At 43.9% G+C, this 12,403-nt stretch overlaps 1 protein-coding gene across 7 annotated transcripts in view; it reads right to left on the bottom strand.

Moving 5' to 3' along the window:
- LOC311604446 (uncharacterized protein) overlaps window positions 1-12,403 on the bottom strand; it is a 97,336-nt gene that overhangs the window by 38,139 nt on the left and 46,794 nt on the right. For all 7 annotated transcript variants that reach the window (XR_014781495.1, XR_014781496.1, XR_014781497.1 and 4 more), the window contains exon 13: window positions 3,837-3,996. Coding sequence is in view for 2 of the 7 variants with exons in the window: in XM_084794391.1 (XP_084650517.1) it covers window positions 3,837-3,996 (160 nt within the window). In the remaining 5 variants the exon portion in view is untranslated. The remainder of the gene's footprint in view (window positions 1-3,836; window positions 3,997-12,403) is intronic.

Genomic DNA, 12,403 nt, shown 5'->3' with positions numbered 1-12,403 from the left:
GACAGAGAGGAGTGATGGGGAGGACGGGGGGTGAAGGACAGAGAGGAGTGATGGGGAGGACGGGGGTGAAGGACAAAGAGGAGTGATGGGGAGGGCAGGGGTGAAGGACAGAGAGGAGTGATGGGGAGGGCGGGGGTGAAGGACAGAGAGGAGTGATGGGGAGGACGGGGGTGAAGGACAGAGAGGAGTGATGGGGAGGGCGGGGGTGAAGGACAGAGAGGAGTGATGGGGAGGACGGGGGTGAAGGACAGAGAGGAGTGATGGGGAGGGCAGGGGTGAAGGACAGAGAGGAGTGATGGGGAGGACGGGGGGTGAAGGACAGAGAGGAGTGATGGGGAGGGCAGGGGTGAAGGACAGAGAGGAGTGATGGGGAGGGCAGGGGTGAAGGACAGAGAGGAGGCAGAGGAGAGAGACTGGAAAGAGAGGAAAGAGGGGAAACTGCTGCTGGACATAAAAAATATTAAAAAGAAAAAAATTTTATTTATAAAGGCAAATGAGTAAATAAAAACGATTATAGAGACTGATAAAAGCACTGTAATCAGAGCTTACAGGAAGCTCAAGTGAGCTCCTGCTGCTGAAGTCTACTCTCTCACGCCATAAGCCCCAGCAAATCCTTCCTTCCACAGATTCCTTTTGATCAGGTATTTGGTCACAGTGACAAGAAAAGTAATTAATACAGAAAATTGGTCCTGAGAAGTGGGACTATTGCTGAGCTCCTGCCCATGTGGTTTAGATACAAGAGTGTGTGGTTTGACGAATAAGCAGGTTTAAAGCTGCAGACAAAATATGTATAAAGATGCTATAATTTTTGTTTGTTTGGTTGGTTGGTTGGTTTTCCGAGACAGGGTTTCTCTGTGGAGCCTTGGCTGTCCTGGACCCGCTTTGTAGACCAGGCTGGCCTCCAACTCACAGTGATCCACCTGCCTCTGCCTCCCGAGTGCTGGGATTAAAGGCGTGCGCCATCACGCCCGGCTAGGATGCTATAATTTTTTTTAAGATGCTATAATTTTAAGACAAACCAGGGCCACTAAAGAAAAAATTTGGATTTTGCAACAAAATAGAAAAGTTGCCTTGGCCTCACTCATCAAACATTACAGCTTATAAAATGCAAATTCCTTTGGAAAGAGTGACACTAAAGGGATGTCCCATCAACAAGTAGCCATGTAGGGAAGTATTTTCCAAGATTCATCCTCTCAGGCACACAGATGCCACTACAGCTGTGGTCAAAAGCAATGCAAAATATCTTGGGCTAGCAGAACTTGGTATTATGAGCTATGATACTGACTTTATAGGCATGTGCAATGCAGCAGTTAAACTTCGCACTGAGGTCCCAAAACTCCATGGAGGCCAGGCAATATGTGGGAGGGGCTAAAACCCCCTCAAAGGCTGGCACGAAGCTATGAAAATAAAGCCTAAGTTTCAGTGGCTGCCCCTCTATGTTGAAGGTGCCTGGACCATCCCATGTCTACCAAGGAAAGCTACTGGCACTGAAGGATTGTGTGTGTTCAGGCTGCAGAACTGAAGGGATGGGGACACTCAAGTTTGTTGGAACCCAGACGATACCACCGAGAGCCTCGGATGCCGTACATGGAGCTGCAGGATTTGGTGTTTGCCCCACTGGGCTTTTTTTTTTTTTTTTTTGATTTTTTTTTTTACAGTACTATATATTTTTATTTGAAAAATCCATTAGGTATCACTTTATTAAATTAAAATATTTAGTCTCCCACTGGGCTCAACCTTTGGGGATTGAATGGCCATTCACAGGGGTCACCCGAGACCACTGGAAAACACAGATATTTACATTACAATTCATAACTAGCAAAATTACAGTTATGAAGTAGCAACAAAAATTTTTTTTGGCTGGGGAGTGGGGTTCACCACAACATGAGGAACCGTATTAAAGGGTCACGGCATTAGGAAAGGTGGGAACCACTGCTTAAGTCTGATCTTTCTCGGCTGTGTTCCAATTCTTTCCTTTTAGAATGGGAATGTTTACTATGTGTTAGTGTTTTATGGAGATGCGTAATGTCATTTTTAATTTTATAGGGACTCATAGTTAAAGAGATCATCTTGGATCTCAGAGGAGACTTTGGCTTTTGGAACAGTGTTGAAATCGTTAAGACTTTGGGGCTCTTAAAGATGAACTAAGTACCCTTTTTTTTTTTTTTAAAGATGTATTTATTATGTATACAATGCTCTGCTTGCATGTATACCTGCAGGCCAAAAGAGGGCATCAGATCACAAAGTAGATGGTTGTGAGCCACCATGTGGCTGCTGGGAATTGAACTCAGGACCTCTGGAAGAGCAGTCAGTGCTCCTAACCTCTGAGCCATCTCTCTGGCCTCCGAACTAAGTACCTTTTGTATCATGAAATTACCGTGAACCCTGGAGGGCCAGGGCTGGACTGTGTCTGGATGTAAAGCTGACCAAGGATGAACTAATCTTCTTTGTTACCTTGAGTGGATTTGGACTTACCCAGAGAACACACCTGGGGCATGTCTTTACACTTGACATCAACCAAAGGGCTGAGAAATTACTTGGGTATCTTTGAGGTTTAGCTGAAGAGGGATGATATACCCTGAATGTAGGGTGATTCCACAGAAAGGGAAACAGAGGAAGCCAGCTAAGTGCTAAGATGCTCCTGCTCCTCATCCATTGAGACCTAAGGAGTCCCAGCCATGTAGTGTTGCCACTATGAGCTGTTCCATGCCTTCCCCACCGTGACGGACTGTAACCTCTCAAACCGTGAGCCAAGGCCAGGCCTTCTTCCTGTGAAGTTGTTATTTGTTAGGAATATGGTCACAGATGTGAGAAAAGCAACTGGCACACTAACCAAGTATTTGTGAAGACTACAGAACCCAACATCCATGAATAATGAGAAGATTCTCTTTTTCATCACCAGACAAGAACTAAGATTGTGATAGGCTCTGTAATTAGCACCAACTATTAGTTGATGTACATTCAATAGAACTTTTGAGCACGAGACCCCCTTCTCCACACAGGTGAGACAGTGATATAAACCAAGACTGACATTTTACTACAGAGACTAAGATTGCGCTTCTATGTGTGAGAGGAGCTTCTGATAAAAACTATATATATATAAATAAATACGAGGGCTGGAGAAATGGCTCAGCCATTAAAGCCTGGGCTCACAACCAGATAGATAGATCTAAGATAGATTACATAGATCTGAAAGCTCTCCAAATGAAAACACAGCAGGGCCCCTACACAGATCTAGCCAATGGACAGGACATTTTCCACAGTTGAGGGGAGAGTGGGGTCTGACTTTCACATGAACTCTGGTGCCCCATATTTGACCACGTCCCCTGGATGGGGAGGCCTGGTGGCACTCAGAGGAAGGATAGCAGGCTACCAAGAAGAGATTTGATACCCTATGAGCATATACAGGGGGAGGAAGTCCCCCTCAGGAACAGTCATAAGGGAGAGGAGTAGGGGGAAAATGGGAGGGAGGGAGGAATGGCAGGATACAAGAGATGGGATAACCATTGAGATGTAATATGAATAAATTAATAAAATATATTTTAAAAAAGAAAATACACAAAAAAATAATAAAAAAGAAAACACAGCAGGGACCATGTAGATTTTCTCCCCCCCCCCCCAACAAAGAAGGAAACAAGATCAAAAGTCATGTTTTCCTAATGCAGGTCATCACCAAGTCCATGATAAGAAGCCATGGAACAGGACTTTACAGCTGTAAATGTGCCACCTTGGAGCCTTTGCCGGAGGGGTGGGGGCACTGTCTACGTGTTGGTTTTCCAGAAATCAGGACAGGGAAGCTGGTCACTCGAAGCAGCACAATGCACTCCAGGGCTTACCCAGCATGGATCTGTAGTAATTCATCCAGCAAAGGAATGTGTGCTTCACCTTCTTCCGCAGTCTGCTCAGCTTGATGGAAGCCACAAGGTCGTGCAAAAGGCTTACGTCCATTAGGAGGTCGTCAATGTCTGTGTCCGCTGTGTCTGCTAAACTTGAAGACTTTCAAAACAAGGAGAGGAATACACATGTTGATATCTATGGTATACACACATGCATAGGAGGGAGGCTGCCTGCTGCGTGGTCAGCAAGCCTCAATCCCTCCTCCCCATGCACACACTCACTACCCAGTGAGTGTTTACTAAGTGCTGTATATAGCCCGACAATGTGCCAGAAACCTGGACTAAAGTCACACGTAAAAGCCACATTCCTTTGCGGACATACTTAATGCCACTGAAATATATGCTTACAAATGTTATCATAATGAAGAAATTAAGAGAGAAAGGGCCATTTCTCTATCCCTAATGAGCTCACAGTCCATTGAAAACCCTGGCAGGCTGAAAAGCACAATACAGCAAAGACCATGTCAGAACTGGAGTTATAGGGAGGAAGTTTAACCTTTAAGTGCCCAGGCTTCTACTTATGGGCAGAGAAAGCCAAGGAAGTATATAGTGATGACCTCATTAGCCTTTGAAGTCTATAGTTACAAGAGTAAATGAGCTGTTTCCATATCATGTTATACATGTAGAGTTATTTACTTAGGTCAGGCAAATGAAAGGGCTGGGAAATTTGTTAATTCTGTTATAAATATTCACTAATTATACATTTACATGTAAAGGCACAAATTGTATTTTTCTTCTCTTGTTTTGGGGCATCATGCAAGGTCAGATGAAGATGGGCACAGAGCAGGGAGAACATGAAGAGACACAGGAGTCGTGAGGCGTGCGGAGGCTGACGAAGCAGACAGGGAGGACTTTAAAGGGTGCACTCTATGGAAATCAGGCTCTAAAGCTGATACTTTCATGATTTTGAAAAATCAGCTTCACCTAGAGGACATAGTCTGGAACGTCCTTGTTATAATGATTCCCAAAAAAAGAAGAACTCAAAGAAACATCAGTGGTCTTGACATCAATCACCTAAAACTATGAGGCTTACAACCCAATCTCAACTTCAAAAATGTAATGGGTAAATAAAGATGAAGCCAATTTATCTCACGATACTGAAGCTTTAATATGTATGAATGTATTACCTGTCGCAGGATCGTCTACAATGGATGGTTGAGTGCTACCACGTGTGTTGCAGTTAAATTACCAGTATGGCCTAATAATGTTTATTATTAGGCCCATAATTATTATTATTATGGCAGTATTTTCTAACCCGCTAGCAATCAATCAAGACATAGGCACTTGTTATATTTTAAAATAGCCTTGGTTCACCAGAGCAGATATTAATCCCCTAAACTACTTCCCATAGTGGGGCAGGTTTGGGAGATCTGCCCCAATCCCATGCCATCTGCTTCTAATAATTTCTATCAAGCTACCTCGCCCCCCCCATCCATAATCCCAAATACTTTCTAATTATCATTATCTGGGTCAAGTCTCTATCCATGCTGGCCATGTGCTTCTCCTCCACCAAACCCATGATGGCGCAACCTCTTCTCCTAGCATCTCCGCTCTCCCAAGATTCTCTCTGTCTTCCTGCCCAGGAACCTTAGCCACGCCTATCCCATTGGCCCTGCCCAGGTGTGATGGCCTTTTATTGGTCAAATAGGTTAGGCTCTAGGCAAGGTACAGGTCGGGTAGAGACTGCAAGCAGTAATTAGTAATAAAATACATCAGACCAACCTCCAACCATGTGGGTGCTGGGAAGAGAACTCTGGTTCTCTGCAAGAGCAACAAGTGCTCTTAACAGCTTGATTCTCTCAAGCAGGGGAAGGTGAAGATTTTGATGAATTAAGAAAACCTTAAAACCAGGTGTAGTGGCACACAGGAGGCCGAGGCAGGAGAATCTCTGAGTTCAAGGCCAGCCTGGTCTACAGAGCCAGTGCTAGGGCTATGCACTGAACTCCTATCTCAAAAAACAAAACAAAACAAAACAAAAAAGAAAACCTGAAACCAGGTGCTGTAGTATACACCCTTCGCCCCAGCGCTTAGGAAGCAGAGGCAGGCTGATCTCTGTGAGTTTCAGAACAGACAGAGCTATGTAAAGAAACCCTGTCGCCAAAAAACAACAACAAAAAATAAAACCTGAGATGTTCTCCTTGAGTCTTCCATTTACATTGAGCACAATGGTATATACTTGGGATAATTAAGTTTAAAAGTTTTACATAAAGTGACCAAGTTCAAACATAATTGAAATACTTAAGAGAACTTAGACATCCCTTTAATTTAATTTATATGTTCTATAAAGGTTAAGAACCTGACAATGTTTTGCTTGTTAGGGTTATAAATATGCATTTGAAGTACTTAATGGAGAATAAAACACTTTAAAATTATAAATACACTTCAAAATACATAACATTCTGTTCATTAATTGATAAGGAATCTAATTATCAAGTATAATCAGCTCAATAAAAACAATGGCTATCTTAATTGAGGTTATTGGTGGAATAAGTATACTTTAAATGACCTTACATTTTCAACAAAGCTTTTAAAAATTCTTTTGAGATTCTCTCAGCTAGAGGCTTCTGCTTCTCATGTGCTAGAGTCAGAACTGGGTGCCATAACCCCTGGCAAATGCTGGGGTTTTAATGGGTGGCTCTACAAAAAAATATTTTAAACTCCCAAGTCAAATGATTTTCTTGGATTAAAAAAAAAGAAGAAGAAAGAAACCCCTCATCATACCTGCAGCTTCAAGCTTTTTCTTGCATCTTCTCACTACTGTTTGCTGAATTGGTTAATATAGTGAGAATTCTGTGATTTTGGTTTCTTTAAAAGCACAGGGATATTACATGAATATGTTTTTGTTTTAATCCCAGGTGTGGGGATATGGGACGGCTTCTCAGCAGCTGACTATGAATTGCCTCGTGCTCTAGCAGAGGGGTAGTGTTGGTGGGTGGTGGTGGATGGTGGTGGGTGATGGTGGGTGGGGGGGGTTGTGGGGGGTGATGGTGGGTGGGGGGGTGGTCGTGGTGGTGGTCGTGGTGGTGGTGATGGTGACAGTGGTGGTGGTGGTAGTGATGGTGGTGGTGGGTGATGGTGGTGGTTCAGAACTCATGTTCAAAGAAGAAACAACAAAAAATAAATTAGGTTCAAAGATCTCTCTCTCTCTCTCTCTCTCTCTCTCTCTCTCTCTCTCTCTCTCTCTTCCCACTATCCTTCTTTCACTCCTATCTTGTGATAAAGGGTGAACAGGGTGGAGGGCTAAAGGGTGAGAAAAAGAAGAACCCACAAAGTAGCAAAGACCAGCTACATGTTAATATAATATCAATAAATTTCTTCACAAGTTTCTCTCCCTCTTTCCCTTCTTCCATCCATTCATCTATTGGTTCTTCCCTCCCTCGATTTCTTTTTGAAGCTTTTTCCTTTTCTCTTTCTTTCTTTTTATTTATTTATTTTACTTTTGGGGGGTTATAATTACATTTCTCCCTTCTCTTTCCTCCTTCCAAAACTTCCACAACAGACGTTAATCAAAATTTCTCTCAGACTTGCTAAAAACACAATTTGCCAGCAAAGACACTAAATGGAATTTACAATGATAGTTCACAGAGCTGTGCACCATCTGTGGGGAATAAATTTTGGAAGAGTCAGAGGCAAAAAGAGTAAGTGTAGTTTGATTAGTTTTTAAATGATTACTAGCACTAAGAAATAAGGAATGAACACTAAAAAATTCCCCCAACAGGAGCCTATCTCTCTACAGGTGCACAGACTGCACAGGAACTGTTTCTGTGGGTTCATATGGCTAACACACTGAACAGGACGCGTGTGGTTTAAAAACTCTCATGCCTGGGAATCTTGTCCAGGTGCATAACACTTGCCTAGCATGTGGCAAGCTCTGGGTTACCAGAACTGCAAAAATAGGTAAGAATGAAAGAAAGTTGGGGGAGGGCTGGAAGGAGAGAGGGAGGGAGGGAGGGAGGGAGGGGGGAGAAGAGAGAGAGAGAGAGAGAGAGAGAGAGAGAGAGAGAGAGAGAGAGAGATTTAGTGCTGACATATGCAGCTAGTGTGTGACCCTGTTCTGCTCAATTTCTTCACTGAATCTGTGCTCTTACCAGAATGTCTTTTAGGCATACTAGCCTTTTTTTTTTTTTAAGTTATAACTTACAGTCAATACACAGCACCTTGTAAGGTGACCATGTGATGGGCTCTGACCCTGTCTGTGTAAGTACCACTTTCGAATCAAGATGTGGGGTCTTTCTATCGCCCCGCTGTTTCCTTCTTCCTCTTTGTGAGCACTCCCCAGCTCTGCCCCAAGGTCTTTCTAGAGCTACACATAGTTGGAGTCGACTCTCTCAAGTCCAAATTTTCTTGCTTAGCTGAACCTTTTGGATATCCATCTTTGTGACTATTGCCGCTCAACCCACACCCTCCTCAAACTTGGTATCCTCCTGCATTAGCTGCTTGGCTGCTGGGATTACAGGAATAAGCCACCATGCCTGGATGAACTCGTTTGTTTTGGAGCCCATTTCTTCAGTATCAGTGAGTGACATGGTCTTTTTATCTATTCACCAACTAATAGAGACTTGAGTTGTTTCCAGCGTGGAAATCATGAATCAACTCATTACAAACATTCATATTTAAAGTCTCTGAAAATAGACATCTCCCCTTAAATGTCATAAACACACTACGTTAGAAACAAACACAGGGCTGGAGAGATGGCTCAGTGGTTAAGAGTGCTGCCTGCTCTTCCAAAGGTCCTGAGTTCAATTCCCAGCAACCACATGGGAGCTCATAATCATCTGTAATGTGATATACCGCCCTCTTCTGGCTTGCAGGAGTACATGCAAGCAGAGCAGTGTATACATAGTTATAATAAAAAAATAAATTTTTAAAAAAAGAAGCAAACACATTTGTGTCTGTTGGGGGGATGGTCTAATGTATTTTGATGGTAATTACTGCTTGCTGTCTGTGTGCCCCAACTTTTGCTTAATAAAAAGCCATCCCACCTGGGCAGGGCAGAGGAGATAAGTGGGGCTAGGAGAGAGAGAGGAATTCTGGGAAGAAGGACGGCCAAGAGGAGAATGGAGAGAGACCCTGATGTGAAGAGAGGAAGGCCGCCATGGGTTAGATGGAGGAGAAGTACATGGCCGGAGTGGATGGAGAATCTGGCCCAGATGAAGAACATTAGCAAGTATTTGGGATTATGGATGGGAGGTAGCTTGATAGAAGTTAGTAGAAGCAGATGGCGTGGGATTGGGGCAGGTAGGTTAGAGGATTAATATCTGCCCTGCCCTAGGTTAACTAAGTCTATTTTAAAATATAACAAGTGTCTGTGTCTTGTTTGATCGCTAGCTGGGCCTGCTGATAATACAGATAATTTAAAAACAATATGTGCCCATCCACAATATCAGAATTTAGTGAAAAACAATGAATATTGGCTGTAATTTGCCAAGAAGTCCTGATTTCTTTGATATCAAGGTAAGGCAAATACATATTTTTTTTATTTCTAATCTTCACTTCTAATATTAGTTCTAAGATTACATACTATACATCATATAGGAAACATACTTATCTGAATACATATAGGTTACAAAGAGATATGGAGACCACAACAGAGTTCAAGGAGCTTCGGAGGCCTGAGAGGCAGAAGCAGGAAGTTGCTATGCATGTGGAAGTGTCTCTACTGTGGTAGAAAAGACAGCAAAGTCCACAGCAGGTCTGCCAGAGATGCTGCTGTGGGGTCAGGCTGAGGGTCATGGGTTGGAGCAAAACCTCAGTGTTGAACAAAAGTGCAGACACAATGTATAGGATTGCAGAGACTGTACAGTATAAGGCAGGACACAGGACAGAGGGACAAATGGACAGAGGGACAGACAGCAATCTAAGAGGGATACATCAACACCAGGGAGAGAGCCAAGCTAAGCCCCCCTTGATGCACACACTGGATAGTCAGGGGACAGGCTAGTGAGGACAGCACTTTCAGACTCTCACATCTCCGTCTCTTTGTAGGGTCAGGAAATTGAACCTTTCCTTGGTCCGGTGTGTCTGATACTTTCTTTTTTTTTTTTTCCTCCTGAACAACAAGCTTTATTATTACTCCTTTCATAGCACTCTTAGAAGCCAAAAGAGGACATCAGATTCCCCTGGGACTGGAGCTAGGATCGGTGTGAGTCACTGTAGGGGATGGGAATTCGATCCAGGTCTTCTGGAGGAACAGCTAGTCATCTTAACAACTCTTCAAACACACACACACACACACACACACACACACACACACACACAAATGGGATTTTACAGATAGTTGTGAGGAGCCGTGTGGATATTGGGGACTTGAACTCGGGTTCTCTGGTTCTCTGGAAGAAGAACCAGTGTTCTTAAGCGTTGAGCCATCTCCCCAGCCTCCTACCCATGGGATTTTAATAGCCCCATGTGCTCCTAAACTCTCAGTTACTCTGACACATTTACAGGGTGGCACTCTTTCTACCCTTAGGATAGATGGCTATCAGACTGTGCCTTGTGGCGGGTGCTGGGCAGATGGTGGTATCTATGTGTCCGCCAAGGGGTGGGGGTCACCCTCCATCCACTAGAATCCCGTGCTGCTTGGGAAACGGAACCTCTCAGGGCAAGCAAGCCACAGCCTGAGAGACAGCCAGTGTACACAGCATGGAGCAGCACCCGCCAGGGCACAGCTTGAGATCAACAGTAAATAAATGCCTAAGGGTAGAGACATAGCTTGCTTTTCATGTCAGGACATTAAAAGGAAGCAGGTCACAGGAAACGCTGGGCAGGGGAAAAAGAAAAGATTCCTAAGTTTCAGACATCTGTCTGTGAATCACCTGTACGATTTCCAAAGTGGAAGACTCAATGGTGTATTTATTACAGCTGTTGGACTCAGACATCACAAAATATCATCATTTACCTGAGAGCTCAGGTTATTGGGAAGGAAAGAAAATAGCCAATCTTTTCCAAAAATGTCATGCCTTAACATTTTTTTCCCATAGAAATATCATACAAAAAAAAAAAAAAGTAAAACACTTTTTAAAAATTGAAAGAGCTGCCGGGCATGGTGGCACATGCCTTTAATCCCAGCACTTGGGAAGCAGAAGCAGGCGGATCGCTGTGAGTTCGAGGCCAGCCTGGTCTACAAAGTGAGTCTAGGACAGTCAAGGCTAGAAGAGACTCCTCTGCTGATTACTCTGAGCCATCTGTGAACATGTGGGACGGCTGTATCCACCTTGAGTAAGACAACACAGGAAGGCTCGTGCACAGACCATCCTTACTCAAAGTTGTTGGAAGGTGTGACAGATTTCACGACAGGAAAGAGCATAAACAATAGCACTCAAACCTTCAGAACTGCAGTAACTGCCTTGGGCTGTAGCTCCGTGGTGGAGTCCTGGCCTACCCGGCACAAGGCCTTGAGTTTGGTCACTGGCCCACAAAGGACAAAGACAAAACCAAAACCAAAAACCTTCAGCCCTTGAATAATACTGTTAAAATATTTTTTGTTGTTGTTGATTTGTCTCCCCCACCCCCACCCTGCCTCTCTCCCATCTCTCTCATTAAAGAAATATACTAGCCAGGTGTGGTGGCACACACCTTTAATCCCAGCACTGAGGCAGGTGAATCTTTGTGAGTTCGAGACCAGCCTACTTTACAAAGTGAGTCCAGGACAGCCAAAGCTACACAGAAAAACACAGTCGCAGAGAAACAAACAAACAAATAAGGAATAAATGAGTAAATAAATGAATGTAACATATTCATTTGATGGTGGAGAGATGGTTCGGCAGTTAAGAAGAACCACTGCTCTTGCAGAGGACCCGTGTTTGGTTCCTAGCACTCAAACCTACGTGGAGGCTTAGAACTCTAGTTCTGAGGGATTCAATGCTGCCTTCTTGCCTCCATGCTACAAGCACATGCACAGTGTGTGTGTGTGTGTGTGTGTGTGTGTGTGTGTGCGCGCGCGCATGCGCGCGCACGTGTGTGTGCAAAACACTTATAAATCTTTTAAGTAACATAGTCAATATGAATGTTAGATATGTGTTTTTCCAGTCTCTTAAAATGAATATATAAGAATTCTTTTCCAGGATGTGAACACACGGCATTATCATCTGCTTCCACCCCCCCCCACCTCCCCCCCCGACCCTGCCCCTAACACCCCCCAACTCTCCCCTACCCCTACCCCCCTGCCGTGGTTAACATTCTAAACATCCTATGAGCACGAATGGGCCTTGGACTCTGAAGACCCCACCTATGAGAAAGAAGCAACTGTTAGCATGCTTCATGAGTAAAATGAACCTCATTCCTAGTCGTGGTTTATGTTAACTGGAAGTAGAAAGCTTTACAGTGCAAGCTTCTTTGGCAACTGGCATTAAACATTACGTAGCTGTAGGTGAGAGAAGCTCCAGAGGCCCAGATAATGTGAAAGCATGAACTGACTGTTCCCCGCCAGAGGCCGAGACCGGCAAAGACTCACTGGCTCTCTCAGGCAAACCCAGTCTATGCTGAGACTGAAAACAACTAAATAACGTGAA

The sequence above is a fragment of the Acomys minous genome (genome assembly GCF_964271855.1).
Source record: "Acomys minous genome assembly, chromosome: 9".
NCBI lineage: Eukaryota > Metazoa > Chordata > Mammalia > Rodentia > Muridae > Acomys > Acomys minous.
This window is presented reverse-complemented; position numbering and strand designations above follow the sequence as displayed.